Genomic DNA, 19,992 nt, shown 5'->3' with positions numbered 1-19,992 from the left:
GTCTCTTTTGGCACTTGGTTTGTCAGTATTTCCCAGTCAAACCAGCACCAGGGCCTCATGCAGGGGGTTCAGCCTCTTTTGGAAGACTCATAGAGGGTGGGCAGAAAAGCAGCTTTCCAGACTGCACTTTCCTAGCCTTTCCAGCAGATGGTGCTCATAGGCCACCTATTCCTCGCAATCCCTTGTCTTCCTGGTTGCAGCAGCTGACTAGGCAGGGTCCAGACTGGGTCAAGGTCTGGTTCAAGGCTGCAGGACCCAATAGGTTGCCCTCTCCTGGCAGTGATTTCATCAGGACTGTTCTGCTTCTTCCTCTTTTCCCAAGGGGACAGCCTCCTCATCTTTCCCAGGTCCTGGTTTATCTGAAGCTGACAACCTTGGGGGTGGGGAATTTGAGTGCTGGGTATAATGGTAAATACTCAGCTTGTGGGTACGAAGGTGGAAAGTCTAGACTGTGAGACTGAGAGGGTTGACTTCACTGGTCAGCAGCTAACCAGAAGTGCATTGGGTTTTGCTGACTGACAAGACCTAGGCCCATGCACAGCTGCCGGCTGTGGGGGTAGGGGCAGGGTACCTGGTGTGGTGGTGGGTCTCCGTCCCTTGCTCTGCTGGGAGGGTTTGGATGACTGATTCAATCTCTTGACTTGGGATTGGTCTGTTGCGATCTTGTTTCTTCTAGAGTCAGTGTGGGCTTTTCCTGTGTTTCTAGGAATTTGCCCATTTCATCTAAGTTGATGAATTTGTTGGCATATGTTGTTCATAGTAATCTTTTATGACCCTATTTATTTCTGTGGGGTCTGTAGGAATGCCCGCCTCTCATTTCTGATCTTATTTATTTGCATCTTCTCTTTTATTCTTTGTCAGTCTAATGAAGGGTTTGTCAATTTTGTTGATCTGTTTAAAGAACCATCTTTGGTTTTGTTACTGCTCTCTTGTTTTTTTAAATTCTCAGTTTCATTTAATTCTGTTCTAATCTTTATTATTTCTTTCCTTCTGCTTGTTTTGGGATTAGTTTGCTGTTCTTTTTCTAGTTCCTCCAGCTGTGCAGTTAGGTCTTTGGTTTCTGCCTTTTCTTCTTTTTTAATGTAATTGTAGGGATATAAATTTCTCTCTTAGCACTGCCTTTGCTGCATCCCATTGTCATTTTTATTCATTTCAAGACATTTTTTGATTTCCCTTGCAATTTCTTTGACCCACTGATTAAGAATGTTATTCAATCTCCATGTATTTGTAGATTTTCCAGTTCTCTGCCTGTTATTGATTTTCAGCTTCATTCTGTTATGGTCAGAGAAGATGCTTCATATAATTTCAGCCTTTTTATATTTACTGAGACTTGTTTTGTGACCCAACATGTGGTCAATCTTGGAGAATATTCCATAAGCACTTGAGAAGAATGTATGTCCTGTTGTTTTGGGTGCAGTTTTCTGTAAATGTCTGTTAAGTGTAGTTTATTTATCATATTATTTAAATGATCTATTTCCTTGTTGATCTTCTATCTAGATGTTTACCTATAGATAAGAGTGGTATATTGAAGTCTCCAACTATTATTGTCCATTTCTCCCTTCCATTTGCTAGTATTTGCCTCCTGTATTTTGGGGCACAGTGGTAGGTACATAAATATTTATGATTATTTCTTCTTGGTGGACTGCCCCTTTTATTAATATATAGTATCATTAACTCTTATAACAGCTTCCGACTTGAACTATTTTGTCTGATATTATTATAGCCACCCCAGTTCTATTTTGAATACTGTTTGCATGGGATATCTTCTTTCAGTTTTTTACTTTCAGCCTATTTGGGCCTTCCAGTCTCACGTGAGTGCCTTGTAACAACATATAGTTGGGTCATTCTTTCTAATTCATTCTGCCAGTCTGTTTCTTTTGATTGGGGAGTTTAATCCATTAACATGCAGAGCTATATACTTGCTTCAGCTATTTTGTCCTTTGGTTTTTATATGTGATATCTTTTTTTTTTTTGTATCTCTCTTTATTGCAACCTCTTTTTCTGTATGTTGATCTTTTTTTAATTGTGAAATATAACAGATATACAAAAAAGTAATAAATTTCCCAGTACATTTTAACAAATAGTTATAGAACAAATTTTAAAGTTTGGTATGGGTTACAGTTCCATGATTTTTCATTTTTTCTTCTAGCTTCTCCAAGGCACTGGAGACCAACAGAAATATCAATATAGTGTTTCAGCAGTCATACTCATGAGTTAAATCCTATCTTCTCTGTTATACTCTTTCTCTTTAAATAACATATATACATAAAAGCAATAAATTTCAAAGTACGTTGCAGCAATTAGTTGTAGAACAGATTTCAGAGTTTGGTATGGGTTACAGTTCCACAATTTTAGGTTTTTATTTCTAGCTGCTCTGAGGTACTGGAGTTAAAAGAAATATCGGTATAATGATTCAGCATTCATACTCATTTGTTAAACCTTATCCCCCTCATTTTGAAGGACAGTTTTGCTGGATATAGAATTCTTGGTTGGCAGTTTTTCTCTTTTAGGATCTTCAATATATCATCCCACTGCCTTTTACCTCCATGGTTTCTGCTGAGAAATCTACACATAGTCTTATCAGTCTTCCCTTGTGTGTGATGGATTGCTTTTCTCAAAATTCTCCCCTTGCTTTTGATGTTTGACAATCTGATTAGTAAATGTCTTGGAGTACGTCTATTTGGATATATTCTGTTTGTGGTGTGCTGCATTTCTTGGATCTGTAATTTTATGTCTTCCATAATGAGGGAAATTTTCAGTGATTATTTCCTCTATTAGTCTTTCTCCTCCTTTTTCCCTTCTCTTCTCCTTCTGGGACACCACAACACATATATTCGTGTGTTTCATGTTGTCATTCAATTTCCCGAGGCCCTGCTCAATTTTTTCCATTCTTTTTCAGATTTTTCCATGTGTTGTCTTTTGTGTGTCACATTTTAGATGTCCAGTCTTCTAGTTCACTAATCCCTTCTGCCTTTTCAAATCTATTGTTGTATTTTCACCTCTTCTATTGTGTCATTCTGTTGTTTTTTCACCTTTTATTGTGTCATTCATTCCCATAAGCTCTGTGATTTGATTTTTCAAGCTTTCAGTTTCTTCTTTTTCTTCATCCAGTGTCTTCTTTATATCCTCCCTCAACTTGTTGATTTGATTTTTTTTAATTTTTATTAATTAAAAAAAATTACGAGAGAAACACAAACATTCTTAACATATGCTCATTCCGTTCTACATATATAATCAGTAATTCACAATATCATCATATAGATGCATATTCATCACCATGATCATTTCTTAGAACATTTGCATCAATTCAGAAAAAGAAATAAAAAGACAACAGAAAAATGAAACAAAAACAGAAAAAAGAAAATTTTACATACCATACCCCTTACCCCTCCCTTTCATTGATCACTAGCATTTCAAATTAAATTTATTTTAACATTTGTTCCCCCTATTATTTATTTTTATTCCATATGTTCTACTCGTCTGTTGACAAGGTAGATAAAAGGAGCATCAGACACAAGGTTTTCACAATCACACAGTCACATTAGAAAGCTATATCATTATACAATCATCATCAAGAAACATTAACATAACATAGTTATGGCTATACTGATTATCTATGTTAATGTTTATTTCATTTGTTTAATTTTTTTAATTAATAAATAAAATTTAAAAATATATTAATAGCAGAAAAAAAAAAAAAGAAACATGGCTACTGGAACACAGCTCTACATTTTCAGGCAGTTCCCTCCAGCCTCTCCATTACATCTTGGATAACAAGGTGATATCTACTTAATGCGTAAGAATAACCTCCTGGATAACCCCTCGACTCTGTTTGGAATCTCTCAGCCATTGACACTTTGTCTCATTTCACTCTTCCGCCTTTTGGTCAAGAAGGTTTTCTCAATCCTTTGATGCTGGGTCTCAGCTCATTCTAGGATATCTGTGCCACGTTGCCAGGAAGATCCACACCCCTGCGAGTCATGTCCCACATAGACAGGGGTAGGGTGGTGAGTTTGCTTGTTGTGTTGGCCGGAGAGAGAGGCCACATCTGAGCAACAAAAGAGGTTCTCTTGGGGGGTGACTCTTACGCCTAATTTTAAGTAGACTTGACCTATCCTTTGTGGGGTTAAGTTTCATATGAACAAACCCCAAGACTGGGGGCTCAGCCTGTAGCTTTGGTTGTTCACACTGCTTGTGAGAATATCAAGAATTCAACTTGGGGAGGTTGAATTTTCCCCTGTTCTCACCATTCCCTGAAGGGGACTTTGCAAATACTTTTCCACTCACTGTGTTGATTTGATTTTTGATGAGATTTTCCATGTTTGGTCAAACATCCTGAATTAGTTGTTTCAACTCCTGTATTTCATTTGAAGTGTTGGTTTGTTCCTTTGACTGGGTCATATCTTCAATTTTCCTAATGTGACTCATTATTTTTTGCTGATGTCTAGGCATTTGATTTCCTTAATTAGTTTATTCTGGAGGTTGTTTTCACTCTTTCACCTAGGATTTTCTCTCTGGATGGCTTTGTTCTCTATGTGTTCTTTGACATTCAAGTCAACTTTTTCTAGACCACTAGCATAGGTTCTGTTCAAAGGATCAGAATTTTTCAGTTCTTGTTTTTCTGTTTCTTACCCTGCCTATATGCCCCTCCCCCCCTTTTTAAGAGGAGGGTCTCCTCAGATATTATAGATCCAAGACAGATTTTTTTCCAACCAGACAGGTCCACACCTCAGGAGGAAATTGTTGCCAGCATCAGTTTACCCCGAGGGTGAGACCCAGCAGGGTGACAGACTTTCCTAAGAAGCCTCTAGACTCTGTTTTTCCTATCCTGTCTGCCTGTGGCTTCCCACCAGCGTAAAGTGATGTGGTGCCTTTAATTTTAGCAGATTTTTCCTGCCGGGGGCTTGGTTGAGAGAGGGATGAGTTAATATGATGGGTTAATTGCTTCAGTTTTTCAGTCCCTGGGGCCTGAATTCCTTGAAGGAGGGATTCCGCTTGAGCTGGTCCCCACCATTCTCTAGGGGAAGATATACCCTTTAGGGAATTACCTCTTTTCACCTATTTGTCTCTCTGATAAGCTTAATTCTCCCCTTGTCTGGAGCAGTGCTGGAGCCTGAGTGCGCTTCCAGTTCTATCTAATGAGCCGTTAAGGAGAAGAAATAAAGCAAAAAACAACAATAACAATAACAACAGCAACAAAAAACAGCCTTTTCAGAGCCAGACCCCTGCTCCTTGGGTTTGTCAATCAAAAGTTTAAGTTGGGAAGTGGCTCGGTGTATCTCCAGGCTCTATGTGTGCCCTTTTCTTTGAGTCCAGCCCTTTCCCAGTCTTTTGTGCTGTCCAACTCAAAAAGCCTGTTTTTTTTTTGTTGTTGTTGTTGTTGTTTGTTTCCGTCAGCCCCACTTCCTCTCTGCAGGAGCAGAAACTCCTAGTACTTTTAGTGCTTATTTCAGGTTTATCTGTGCTGGGGCCTATTTTCGGTAGTCAGAATTTGTTAATTCTGCAATTGGAGCTTGGTTGAGCTAAGCTCTTGCTGCTAGTAAAGTCTGTCTCCTTTCCCCTCGGGGAGCCAGCCTGCTGTGCCCGTGTGGGAGGGGTGCCAGCCTGTACGGCTTGAGAGACTTACAGTTCTGTGTGGGGTCTCCGCTGTTCCACCTGGTCCAGGCTGATAAACGCTGTGTGTGCAGTCACTGATGTGGCCCCAGCACTTGTTCTGTACTGTTCCTGGCTATTTACTAGCTGCTCAGGAACGGATTTGATTTTTGATGTGATTTTGCATGTTTGTTCAAACATCCTTAATTAGTTGTTTCAGCTCCTGTATCTCATTTGCAATGTTAGGTTGTTCCTTTGCTTGGGCCGTATCTTCTTTTTTCCAGCTATAACTCATAGTTTTTTGCTGGTGTCTTCTAACTACCCCAAGCCATTCTCTCCTGTCTTGTCTTTTCAACTTTCAGAGCTGCCTTTAGTAATTCTTGTAGGGCATATCTTCATTGACAGATTCTCTCAATTTCTGTTTATGTGTGAATACTTTTTAACTCTCCCTCATTGTTTAAGGATAGTTTTGTCAGACAAAGAATTCTTGAATGGCAGTTTTTTCTTTCAGGATCTTAACTATATCATACGTCTTACCTTCTCACCTCCATGGCTCTTTTTTTTTTTAATTTTGTTTTTTTAAATACCAAAAAACACGTAACGAATGCAAACATTCCTATTTGATCATTCCATTCTACATATATAATCAGTAATTCACAATATCATCACATAGTTGCATATTCATCATCATAATCATTTCTTGGAACATTTGCATCTATTCAGAAAAAGAAATAAAAAGACAACAGAAAAAAAAATTTATACATACCATACCCCTTACACCTCCCTTTCACCCCTCCCTTTCATTGATCACTAGCATTTCAAACTAAATTTATTTTAACATTTGTTCCCCCTATTATTTATTTTTATTCCATATGTTCTACTCGTCTGTTGACAAGGTAGGTAAAAGGAACATCAGACACAAGGTTTTCACAATCACACAGTCACATTGTGAAAGCTATATCATGATTCAATCATCCTCAAGAAACATGGCTACTGGAACACAGCTCTACATTTTCAGGCAGTTCCCTCCAGCCTCTCCATTACATCTTGGATAACAAGATGATATCTACTTAATGCGTAAGAATAACCTCCAGGATAACCTCTCGACTCTGTTTGGAATCTCTCGGCCATTGACACTTTGTCTCATTTCACTCTTCCCGTTTTTGGTCGAGAAGGTTTTCTCAATCCCTTGATACTGGGTCTCAGCTCATTCTAGGATATCTGTCCCACGTTGCCAGGAAGATCCACACCCCTGCGAGTCATGTCCCACATAGACAGGGGTAGGGTGGTGAGTTTGCTTGTTGTGTTGGCCGGAGAGAGAGGCCACATCTGAGCAACAAAAGAGGTTCTCTTGGGGGGTGACTCTTACGCCTAATTTTAAGTAGGCTTGACCTATCCTTTGTGGGGTTAAGTTTCATATGAACAAACCCCAAGACTAGGGGCTCAGCCTATAGCTTTGGTTGTCCACACTGCTTGTGAGAATATAAAGAATTCAACTTGGGGAAGTTGAATTTTCTCCTGTTTTCACCATACCCCGAAGGGGACTTTGAAAATACTTTTCCACTCACTGATCAAATCACTGTGGCATTCATTGGGGCATCACTCTGGACAAACCAACAAAATCTCATGTCCTGCCCAAGGTTCCATGTACTTATGGTGTTCAACCAAGCTATCTACATAAGTTATATTAGAAAATGCACTAGTCAAAATATAAATTTTGTTCCAAATAAACATTTTTTGCTTTAGTCTCACACATGAGTTGAAATTTTAAAATATTGATTACCATCTATTTTCAGTACCCTGCAGTAATGACATTCCTTTGTTCTTTCCTCATGCAAAAACATTTTTTAAATTTGTACATTTAGTCACTATCATTATACACTCTAGGCATTCCTAGATTATACCATCTCAATCTTTATCGTCTATCTTTCTTTCTGATTTCATTTATGCCCCCAGCCCTCCTCCCTCTATCATTCTCACATTCAGCTTCATTCAGTGTTTTAACCCCTCCATGGCTTTTGATGAGAAATTGGAACTTATTCTTATTGAGTATCCCTTGTATGTGACAAATTGCTTTTCTTTTGCTGCTTTCAGAGTTTGCTCTTTGTCTTTGGATAAGGCATTTGGTTAGTATGTGTGTGTTAGGATTTATTCTGTTTGGAATATGTTGTGCTTCTTGGGCATGGATGTTTATGACTTTTGTAAGAGTTGGGAAATTTTAACTATTATTTCCTCAAATATTCTTTCTGCCCCTTTTTCCTCATCTGTCCCTTCTGGGACACTTATGATGTATATATTTGTGCACTTCATGCTGTCCCTCATATCCCTGAGACTTGTTGATTTTGTTTTTCTGTTCTTTTTTCTATCTGTTCTTCTGAGTGTATGATTTCGATGGTCTTGTCTTCTAGTTCATTGATTCATTCTTCTGTCTGTTCAAATCTGCCATTGTTTGCTTCTAGCACATTTTTAATGTTCATTATTTTGCCTCCCGTCCCCATAACTTCTGTTATATTTATTAAAATATTTTATTGTGAAATATATATATATATATATATTTAAAAAGTGATACATTTCAAAGTACACAGTAACAAGTAGTTTTAGAACAAATTTCAAAGTGTGGTATGTGTTACAGTTCCACCATTTTAGTTATTTCCTTCTAACTGCTCTAAGACACTGGAGACTGAAAAGAAATATCAATATAACAATTCAGTAGTCATACTCATTTGTTAGATCCTGTCTTCTCTATTGCAACTCCTCCTTGTCCTTGATCCTTCTCCCAATCTTTAGGGATATTTGGACAAAGACCATTCTGACTTCTTCATGTTGAAATGATATGTCGACATTTTGAGGTAGGGGAATGCAACTGATTGATGCTCTTGGAGAGACTGATCACTGGCTTTCAGGACTTATCTGGCCTAGGGACCCTCTGCAGGTTATAGGTTTCTGAAAAATAAACTTAGTCAGTAGAACTTTTATAGAGTCTCAGATAGAGCCCTGGATGTTCTTTAGGATTAACAGGAATGATGCTTGTTTGGATTTGGCAAACCATGGCAATTAGCAGTATCTAGCTAAAGCTTGTATAAGAGTAGTCTCCAGAATAGTCTCTCGACTCTATTTGACATCTCTTAGCCACTGACACCATATTTTGTTACATTTCTTTTCCCATTTTGGTCAGGTAGGCATTGTTGATCCTGTGGTTCCAGGGCCAGGTCATCCCTGGGAGTCACGTCCCATGTTGCCATGGTAACTCACACCCCTGGACATCATGTCCCTTATGGGGGGAGGGTTATGATTTTACTTGCAGAGTTGGGCTTAGAGAGAGGCCACATCTAAGCAACTAAAGTTCTCTAGAAGTGACTATTAGGCATTATTATAGGTAGGCTTAGCTTCTCTGCTGCAGATATAAGTTCCATAGGAGCAAACCTCAAGATCAATGGCTTGGCCAATTAACTGGGGAGCCCCTAATGTTTGAGAGAGGAACAGGAATTTCCCAGGTGGGAAAATTTAATAGTTTTGTATTTTTTCTCCAGTCTCTCAAGGGACTTTGGCACTACCTTTTAATTATCTGCCCAACATACTCTGGAATTTACAAGCTATACAGAATTCCATGACCTTATCCCCAATTCTAAGCTCTAGGTGTTTAGGTTGTTTAACTGAATTGATCAAAAAGGTTATGTTTGTATGCTGTAGAAAATTTAAGTTTTAGACAAAATAAACCTCTGTTCCTTTGGTCTCATACAGTAGGTGAAAATACAGGCAGTATCATCCTTTACCCCGTATTCTGGTTTATGTTAATCCCAACCTGATCAGCTTCGTTCTTATATCTGATTGAAGCCTTATCTCTTTTTCTACTTCTTTAGCAGTTGCTATATATAGGAATGCTGACTTTCAGAGTTGCTGAACACTATTTCTTAATCTTAGGTGTCACACAAGTACCTGAAATTCCAGGAAAATACCAGGTTATACACATATAGCACAGCAACTCAAAATTTAGAAATAACACTTAAGGCTCAGGAATAAACATGACTAGTATATTACAATTACAATCTAGGCCCCAATTTTATTATAAGTATTTTCTTAGAGAGACTATACAATATTTGTCCCTTTTTTTCTGTCTTATTTTGCCAAATTTAATGTCCTCATTGATCAGTTACCTTGTTGCATGCTTCTTGACTTCGTTCCTGTCTGTAGCTGCACAGTATTCCATCAGATGCATACATCACAGTTTGCCCTTCTGCTTCTCAGTCATTACACTCATCGGCCACCTCAATCCATTGAGTATCATGAGTAATGTTCCATAATCATCAGTGTGCAGATGTCTGTTTGACTCCTTCTTTCACTTATTTTGAGTATTATATTTCTTTTTATGCTTTCAAATTCTTATTTATCTTCACACAATTGTCTTCTTTATGTCCTTTATCCCTTTATACATATTTTCCTTCATTTCCTTGAGTTGATTTAGGAGATTTGTTTGAACTTCTTTGATTAATTATTCCAAAATCTGTGTCTCCTCTGAACTGTTAATTTGTTCCTTTCACTGAGCCATGGCCTTCTGTTTCTGAGTATGACTTGTAGTTTTCTGCTGATGTCCAGGCATCTGATTATCTTGATGAGTTAACTCTGATGATCAGTTTCTCCCTCTTATCTAGAGTTTTGTTGATTAGCTTTGTGTTAAGGCTCTTTGTTGTTTTTTCCCACTTTACCACTTTGTATTTTGCTTGGTCCAACTTATCCTGGACCTTTACAATAGCCTGAGTTTAATTGATCAGATTTTCTCAGATCTTATTCATTTGATTTTTGCCCTGGTTATGTTGTACAATTTTTTGAGATTGCACTTTTGTGTAACTGTTTCACCTCCAGGAGAGAGTTTGCTTTTCTTGGTTCTTTCTCTGGGCATCTTATCTGTGCTGTTCATTTTTGTGCAGAAAATTTTCCCCAACTCCTATGATTTGTTTAAATTATTTCCCTCAATCAGTGCCCTGTTTTCCTTACACTTTTCAGTTCTGGAGCATTCCTGTCTTACAGTAGTTCAGTTTAAATCCCTTCTCTTCCATTATTTTCTCTGTTAGGCTTTTCTGCCCCTGAATCTTCCCTGTTAGGGTATCCCACCCCTGGAAGTCAGAGGGGGTCAGGCCAGAAAGGTGGGTCACTCCAGAAAAATCTGTTTTGCATTTATGTGGTCCAACTGATATAACTGGATCCAATGAGAGTACCCCTTGGTAACTACTGCTCTACAGTGGTCTTTGTTTTTATTTCCCCCCTGGGGGTCCTTTTGAATGCAGCACTTTTCAGCAGCTGGGTTGTGTTCTTCCCTGGGTCTGTGTGGACTTGGTCCCGTGTCTGGATATACATGGGGTTCTTACTCAGTGCTGTGAGTGGCTTTACAGTCCCTGGTGGGTAGTGAGAGGGATCCTGGCCGCTGCCTTGGAGCAATTCCCAAGCTTCATGGGATCGAGTGAGGGAAAGGCAAGAGGACCTGCTGGTCTGAGGCAGAAGTTTCCTACTTGCTATTTTCCTTTCTTCGATTTTGTGTTTGTGGAGTCTTTCTCCAGTCTCTCCCATCCTCTGCAGTTCTAAGCAAATGGGATTTGTCCTTTTATTCACTGAATCTCTGGCAAGGTTTTTCCAGGGCATGTCTTACATTGCTGTGTTGTTGACGTCACCCCTATTAGGTCTTGTCTAGTCTAATGACTGGTTTGCCCTAATATCTTCCTCCCTTGTTGGTCACTGATAAGGAATCAGAAAGTATTTATAGTGGAAAGAACATGGGTCTTGGAATCCAAAGACCAGGGTTCAAGTTCTGGCTCTTCCTCTTATTAGCGACGTGACTTTGGTCAAGTTTAACTCTCTGAGCATCTGTTTTCTCATTTGTAATTTGGAGACCAAAATAGATGTCTGCCTTGCTCCTTCCCAGGATTGTTATGGGGATCCGTGTGTGTCTGTGTGTTCGGCAGCTGGTGACTCCCTAGTGAGAGTTCCTGATTATTCCTTACACCTTCACAGTACCTCCAAAGTATGTGGGATACTCAAGAAATACTGGTTAAGTTGATGGATGAGTTACTGTGGTACTAGGCGTTTTCTGGGCTTTATTTTCCAGTGGCCACAGTCAACAAGAGAGGTAGAGTCAAAGCATTTGAGCTTCATGTGGAACGACATGTAATGGGCCATCAGGAGGTGGTGATTCCTGGAGCAGCAGCATGAGCCACCCAGACATGCAGATACTTTAACATGTTTTCTTGTCACTGACACAAAAAATGCTGCCTTCAGGGCCAGCTTAAAGTCCAGGAGCAGAAAGCAGACTGTGGACGTTCCCACTCCATGTCCTCCCTCTGACTCTTTTCCCTCCACCCACACCCCTCTAGGTATGCCTGCATATGCCTCACGTCACCACGTCCCCATTGCCAACCTCTGCGCTGTCTTGACTCTGATGCCTGGTTGTTCCCTGTTTCCTTAACTTCCCACCCCCTGGCCCAGCATCATTCTGCCTCTTGGACCCTGGAGTGGCCCTGTCTGTTTATCCCTATGGGCCCAGAGCTGGCTTGCTCACCCTGCTGGTTTTCTCCTCCCTGGCTGCAGGTCATCTTCCACGATGTTGCTGTGCTGACAGAGAAGCTCTTCCCTGTCGTGGAGGCCATGCAGAAGCACTTCAGTGCTGGCTCAGGAACCTACTATAGTGACTCTATCTTCTTCCTCTCGGTGGCCATGCATCAGATCCTGCCCAAAGGTAACCTGGGCTGTTGGGGGCAGCAGCCCCTGGGGGTTTGACTTCTCTGCATCCATTTCCTTGCCTCCAACACTCTGGAACTTTCTGTCTGTACAAAGAGCCCCATTGAAACTTAAGGGAAAGGGCAAGGGAGCCAGCAAAGCCGTTTCTTAAGAGGGTCTGTTTCATGAGAATCAAGGGTAGGGGCCCGGGTTGCACACCCGCTGGGGTACAGGGGAGTCGTGCTCTCTGTGGTGCCTGACTCAGGGCATCTGGCCCCAGCCTGACTCTCTCCCTGGTATGCAGCCGCCTCCAGCACTCAGTTTGCTCATCTGTAAAATGGCAGGTTGGACTAGATGATCCTCCATCCCAAACTATGACCTCACTCTTCCTAGACTGAATCTGCACTTAACAGATTAGAAAATATTAAACCTACATATGAGAGAAACGCAATACAGTTTCTGAGTAGGACTTTTTTTTTTGACACTCTGATGCACAATTAATAGGATTTTCTGGACCTCTGTCTTCAAGGAAAGAAGAGATGTGATTGTCTGCATTAGTTTGGGTTCTCCAGGGAAACAATCAGCAGAAGATACCTGTAAATATTAGATTTATTATAGGAACTGGCTCATACAACTGTGGATATGAGCAAGTCCAAATTCTGTAAGGCAAACTGCAAGTTGGGAAGTGCAATGAAGGTTTTCAAGGAATTCCTCAAGAGAAGTTGGTAGACTGAAGTATAAATGGAAATTCTTCCTTCTGACTGTGAAATCCTCAGTTCGCCCTTTAAGGCTTTCACCTGATTGGAATGAGACAATCTTAGTTGATTGTAGAGGTAATCAGCCACAGAGGTCATCAACTGTCCAGTGATTTAAATCCACATATTATCCTTACAGTTGCAGTCAGGCCAGTGCTTGTTTGAGCAAACAGCTGGACACCATAACCTGGCCATGTTGACACATACACGTAACCTTTTCAGTGTCCATCTGTAGTAAGTCCTGGTTGTGTGGAAGTGCTAGGAATAAGCAGTCTGCTCACCCTTGGACTGAAGGCTTGGTGGAGGGTTCTCACTTGTGGGGTGTCCCAGGCTTCTGGGTTCTCCTCCACATGGTCCTTGGTTAGTTTTGGAGCCCTGGAGGTTGCCCAGTTTCTGGCCATGGTGAACTGTGACCTGGGTGAGGAGTTCCAGGATCATGGGGCAGTGGCTTCCTGAACTGTGGCTGGTTGGGTTTCCAGCAGTCCCCAGACCGAGCAGGACCTGACAGCTGGGGGTCAGCTGGGCCATTTGGTGGTGGCCTCCTACTCAACTCAGCAGCCAGGAAGAGTCAGGGACCACCACTATGTGAAGGGACTGGTAAGCCAGGGATTCAGGAGTGCAAAGTTAAACTTCAACTCGGCTTTCAGGTTACTACACCACAGGGGAAATCATGCCCATCCATTTTGCCTGGGACTTTGTCCCCACGAGGCAATTTCAGCACCCTGGAGGTGTCTGAATATTCTGTCAGTCGTAAGGCTAAGGGTTCAGGGGGCTTGAGCTGGGGTCTAAAGGATAGAGGAGACAAGCTGACCAAAAGGGCCCAGAGAAAAGAACTGGCAGTTATGATTCTTTATGGTATGTTTCTGCTGTTATCTCATCAAATCCTCCACCACTTCTGTGAGGTTACAGTTGAGAACTGACCGAGGAGTTAATGATTTACCCAGGGTCATACAGCTTTTTAAGTGGCAGAGCTGGGATTTGAACCCAAGTCTGTTGTAGAGACCTAGTTCTCCAAATAGCAGTTACTTCTAATTGTTCTGGTGGCCACATGTGATCTCTGGGCAGTCCAGTGCTGCAGGTAACTCAGACTTAGGAAGTTGGGATTCCTGCTTTCCCAGATTCTAATGGAAAAGATACACATAGGTATGGCCCCTGGCTCCAGCTCTGCCACTGGCCACCTGTGTGTCTTCGGATGAGCCGCTTGTCTCTCTAGGCCTCATTTTCACCACCTGTAAAATGAGGGGGCTGAACCAGGGTGATGCTTCAGCATTGCAAGAATTCAGGAATTGCAGGAACCCCTCTGGGGGTTCTGAGGTTCTGAGGAGTTGGGGCAGAGGGGTTAGACCTCTTATCTAGCTTCTTCTCCTGTCTCTTACCCTTACTCCTAGCAGTTCATCTTGATCTGCTGCTATATCAGGTTGTGAAGTAGGATTCTGTTTGGTCCAGGGGTTCTGCACTAAGTGAGTTTGGAACAACTCCACTAAACAGGCCTGAACGGCCTGAACTGCCCTTTTGTCCTGCATGTACGAATGGCCTTGAAAGAAACCGTTCATCAAAGGACAGCAGGGGATCAGGGAGGAGGCATCCTGACCTTCTCTCCTCCTTCCCCCCTCCCGTTATCGGTTGCTGGGTGTGCCCATCCTGCGCTAAACCCTAGGCCGGGCTGTGGGGTGGGGCACCCAGCAGGAGGTGAAGTGTGTCCCTCACGGCTTTTCAGGGAAGAGAAGACACCTCTGTGTCTCTGCTTCAGAGAGAACCAGGCAGTGAGTTGTGAAGTGCCACATGGTAAGGCTCCCACAATGCCTTCCCTCCATCCCTCTGGGCAGCGAGCAGCAGTTTACACCAGACAGCCCTCCATGACTCCCACCCGGCAGTCTGGCCTTGCTCAGGGGGGCGATGTCTGCAGAGTAGGGGCTTTGGCCAGAGCTTTGCTGCAAATGCCGGTGGTGGCTTAGGTCATGGGCTTCCCGCCTAGTGTGGGCGGCGCCCCTCTGCTGGGCCCTGTGTCAGAATCTGCAGAAGGAGCGTCAGCTGTGCCTCAACAGACCCAAACACGAAGTCTTTACTCCGGTTCTCCTGGCAAATGATAACGCACTTCCAGAGGTTCATTTTTACATATGTGCAAGGTCTGCTTCCTAAGGAGAGAGTTACTAGGAGTTTCTACAATTTGAAAGCTATGAAATAAAGTGAGTGGTCCTAAGAGTTTCCTGCGGAATCTGAGCCGTGTTCTTAGAGAAGTCTGGCTGCTGCACAAACTTGGCGGTATTGCAAAGTTCCTACTGGGCAGATGGTTTGGAAATCCTGCAGTTTTTGAAAGGACGCTTTGTTTTCAGGCGTTAGTAGTGCTGTCTTGAGCTTGTCATTTTTTTTTTTATGGCTGCCTTTGTGTATTCTTTTTCTTTTTAATCGTAGAAATTACTGTTGCTTTGTGCTTTGGTCTCTGGTTTTGTTCTTGCATAATTGCTCCTTTCTTGCCGTTTTGATTGTTTTGTTTCTTTGACTGAGTTCCTTTTTTCTCCTGGAAATTGAGAATGGGAGTGTGGGTGGGTCCTGAGCCCTTGGACCCACCTAGGGTGGCTGGGTTAGAAAAGCTCGTGTTCCTCTGAGTTATACTTGCAAGAGGTTCTTCTAGTATTTGCCCCAGTAATCCAGGTCCAGATATTTCTGTGTCTCGGCCTTTCCTCCCCATCTCCCTTCTGTAGCAGAAGTTCACCCTCCTGGACCTAAACTAATTTAAAAATATATTTACTTTTTTTTTCTATTTTAAAACTAACACTCATTCAGTAGTTAGTAGTAGTAAACTATCTACTACATACATAACATTAATATTTATTCTTTTTTCATCTTCTAATAATTTCCCAACACATAGTTTTTAAAAAATGTACACAACAAAATATGAAATTGAACCTTCATTTCAACTGACAGGGCTTTTCATTTCAAAATGAGAGAAGCACAATAAATAAAGCTGTTTTGACTTTTTCCTTAATGTCACACGTCATCATTTTTTGTGTAATTATAGTCTGAAAATTTTTGAATGAGTAGATGGATAAAACTTAACTCATCATTTCCTATGTATCTAGACTCTGCATTTTTTTCTCTATCACAAATTATACTGTTGGATATCCATATGCGTAAAGATGGTTTTGTCTAATTAGGATTTTTCCTTACAGTATTTCCCCAGGAGTGGAATTACTGGACCCAAGGTGGTCCTCACAAAGCCACCTGTATGTGGCCTTGTCCCCTCTCCAGTGTTGTCAGCCCCACCACGTGAGGTTCTATCATTTTCTCAGCACACTGACGTCTCACCTCCTCTGTCGCTCCGCATAGGAATTTCTAGACTGTTGGCAAGTGGATGTCTGCACTTGACAGGAGAGGAAAGTGGGGACCTGAGAGGTTAGGCCAGATCTCACCCTGGTTTCTGATCCCTCGGCCCACACTGTTCTGCTGTCCCCAGCCTCTGACACCTGCGTGGCCTTTGTTGCTTTCCCCCCATCCTCCTCCCTCCACGGGTTGGTGCTCAGGGCAGCCCTGCAGAGTGGGCCTGGCTGGGGGAGGTCGAGGGGGGCAGGGGTCAGGGGGTGGGGATGACTGTGATTAACTCCATGTGTTTTGCCCTGGATGCTTCTCTCATAGCAGCACTGCACAGAGCCACATCTGCACAGTGGGTGCCTCGGGAAGGAAGCAGGGGCTCTCTCAGGTGAAACACGCTGGCTTTGATTTAGGTCCAAGCTTATTTTTCTCTCTGTTGCTTACTCAACGTTGCCTTTTTCTTTCCATGGCTGGTCTCCTCACACTTACCTGCTCTGTGTCTTTCCCCAGACACCCAGCTACTCTCACCTTCTCACTCATACCCAGAGGGCTTTTATCTCCTCCTGCCAAGGGTGTTGGGTTTGTCACCACCGGGAGCTTCTTATGCAATGGAAAATACAACGTTTTTTGCCCAACTGGAGCTGGAGGGAGCAAAGAACAGCCTTCCCTCTTTTGTGCCACATGGCTCTCAGGAGTTGTTGCCCCCACTCAGTGATGTGGGCTATAAAAGCAGGCTTTCCAGAGGCTGAGTTACACTGACTGGTCTGTCGTTATGATGGGCCTCTCCCTGGGCAGGAAAGGCAGGTTCCCAGTTGATCTGTAGCACTTTACACCAGCCACAGGCCCCTGGCAGACTTTCCTATAGTCACACACACATCCTGGAAAGCCCCTTGAGTGTCAGGCTGAGGAATTGGCACCAAACAATAGATGAGACCTTGGTGGTTATTTTTGACCTGACCCGATCTGTGCTTTAGGAAAGCTTACATGTCTAAGAGGTGGAATGGATTACAGGGGAGATGATGGATTCAACCAGAATATCTTTACTGAGTGTCTGCTGGGATGAACATTATGGGCAGGTTGTGCGAGACCCAGAAGTAAGGCTTAGGGGCTGACCTAAGCCATGTCACTCAGACTTCCAGGCTTAATACTCTGAGATGATGCAGGAGAGGTTAACATTTGGAGAAGCATCTGTTTGTCATTGAGCCAATCTACCGAGCTTTGATAGACCCGAGCTCAGTCAAGCTCTGCCCCAGCCATTTGCCTGTGCTTCAGAATAAGCAGAGAAGACTCAGTTTGCCTCAAATGAAGCATGGTTTAATCAGGAAGAGAAAGCAGAAACAAGTGACACAATTTTAGAGAAATAGTAGAGACTTTGCATTTGTTGTGAGGAGAGAGTAGGGGACACAGTGGAGGCATGAGAGCTTCAGCTTCTCTGTGTGTGACCCTAGCAATTCATACCGTGCTTGGGAAATAACCTTGGTTTCTCATCTGTGAAATGAGGATGATTTCACCTTTTCTACCATGAATCCAGGGCTGTTGTCAGGAAAGATCAGTGAGGGAAAATGTCGAATGAGCAGTGATGGACTCTGGGTACACATTAGGAGTTATTATTACTGCATGCTGGTGTGTTCTCAGGTCATATACCCCTAAAGCATTGGCTCCCTAGTTTGGCCATCTGGAGACCCCTTCCACTGCCCAGAAAACACCACAGATCACTGATTACTGTCTCTTCCATTTGCCACCAGGAGAAGACCAATGCCTATTTGTGGGGCAAAGGATGGTGCTAGGTTTGGTGCCCTGTCCAGAGAGGTGGATTTGGCTGATTGGCAGCTCTGGGCTGCAATAGGGCACTTCATTGTCCTGTTAGTGGGCAACTGTGTATTCCTGAAGAGGTTGTGTTCATCCTGGAAAAATCTATGTGAATTTTCCCTAATAGGACATGTGTGCATTGGGGACATTGAGGTGGGGGGAATGGAAATTGTTGAAGATGACTGAGCAGAGCTATGATATATTTTAAGCCTCTAGAAATTCTGTGACTTAGGCAGGAATTATCATCCCAGTTTTATAGATGGACAGAGTGAGGCCAGAGAGGTGATTTGAATTGACAAAGTGACTGAAGCAAAACTGTGATTAGAACCTAGATTGTCCAACTCCATTTCTCTTCTAGCCTCAGTTTCCCTAGCTATTCAAAGAGGATGTTGGACTCCATTGTCTCTTCAGCCCTCCCCAGGCAAGTATCTGGGGCATGTGCTCCCTTCAGTTATAGGCCAGGAGCATACTGGCTGTGTAGGGTATGTGTGTGTTTGTTTTCTGTCTATTCCACAGCTTTGAAGTTGGTGTACATTATTTCAGACTCTGGTGCGCCTGCATGTATGTGTTTTCTAAATGCCAGCATCTCAGAAACTCCTTTAGTCCCTTGACACTGTGGGCCTTTGCACTTTCTTCAGGCACGTCTCACTGTCTGATTTAAATAGTCCCTTTGCAGAGGGTATTCATGTCCATTGCTGGGGCCCATCCTGTACAGAACACTTGCCAGCTCCCTTACAGGCCACTAACTGTGGTGTACAGGAACCAATGGGCCCATAGACGACTGTGATTGAGCTGCTATTGATTTGCAGGCCCTTTGTCTGCAGGAAGCATTGAACCAGGCAGGTCTTAGAAGGCTGAGAAGGGAGTTGGTATATCATAGGGAGTAGAAGTACAGGTTCTGGGTCAGACAGAGCTGGATGTACATCTCTGCTCAGCTATTCACTAGCTTTATGACCTTGAGAAGTTACTTAAAAGAGGCAGTATAATGCAATGGTTAAGATTGTGGGCCCTGGCACAAGAGTGCCTGGGTTCAAATGGCAGTTCCATCACTTATTAGCTGTGTAATTTCAGCCAAGTTACCTACCCTCTCTATGCCTCAGTTTCCTTACCTATAAAATGGAGATCCTAGCAGTTCCCATGTAAAGTGGTTGTTGTGGGATTAGATGAGTTAGTACATGTAACAGACTCAGAACAGTGCCTGGCACATGGCTAACACTTTATGAGCATATTTAGGTCTCAGTTTCCTTGTCTATAAAATGGGATAATATAGTGCTCACTTAAGGTGATTGACGTAATACCCGTAACAGCAGCTAGCATGATGCCTGGCACACAGTGAGGGCCAGTGGTTTCTGTTAGTGGCTTGGGTGGTGATGATGAGGTAACTCACACTTCTACACACAACACCCAAGAGTGGGGATCTGGAGTTCTTCTTTTAGACCACCCCAGTTTTACCTTTTGGAAAGAGATTTGGATATGGGAAAAGGAAATTCTCTGGATGGTCCTGGGTAAGTTATATCACCTCTTGTCCCCCAGGTAATGGTCACCATCTGTGACCTGCCTTCCCTCGGGGTTACTGTGAGTTAGAAATGGAGTAATGCAGCTAAAACACTTTGTCTGTCTGAAGGACCTTTACCACCAGCCCCCACAATCAGGGTATCTGCAACCCGCCCAATCATATCATATTGTTTTTATTATCACCACCAGCCACATCCTGTTCCTGTCTCCTAAGGATGTCTGGGTGTATAAAAAAAAAAAAACCCTAAGGAAATGCAAGAGGTTGTAAAGATCCATGCAAAACCGGAGCAAGCCTGCTGTGCCCCAA

At 42.6% G+C, this 19,992-nt stretch overlaps 1 protein-coding gene across 4 annotated transcripts in view; it reads left to right on the top strand.

Moving 5' to 3' along the window:
* XXYLT1 (xyloside xylosyltransferase 1) overlaps positions 1–19,992 on the top strand; it is a 276,716-nt gene that overhangs the window by 93,227 nt on the left and 163,497 nt on the right. For 3 of the 4 annotated variants that reach the window (XM_077117924.1, XM_077117923.1, XM_077117925.1), the window contains exon 2: positions 12,169–12,316. In XM_077117924.1, coding sequence (XP_076974039.1) covers positions 12,169–12,316 — 148 coding nt within the window. The other variant, XM_077117926.1, reaches the window with a different exon arrangement.

Source organism: Tamandua tetradactyla, chromosome 10, assembly GCF_023851605.1.
Source record: "Tamandua tetradactyla isolate mTamTet1 chromosome 10, mTamTet1.pri, whole genome shotgun sequence".
Taxonomy (NCBI): Eukaryota; Metazoa; Chordata; class Mammalia; order Pilosa; family Myrmecophagidae; genus Tamandua; species Tamandua tetradactyla.
This window is presented reverse-complemented; position numbering and strand designations above follow the sequence as displayed.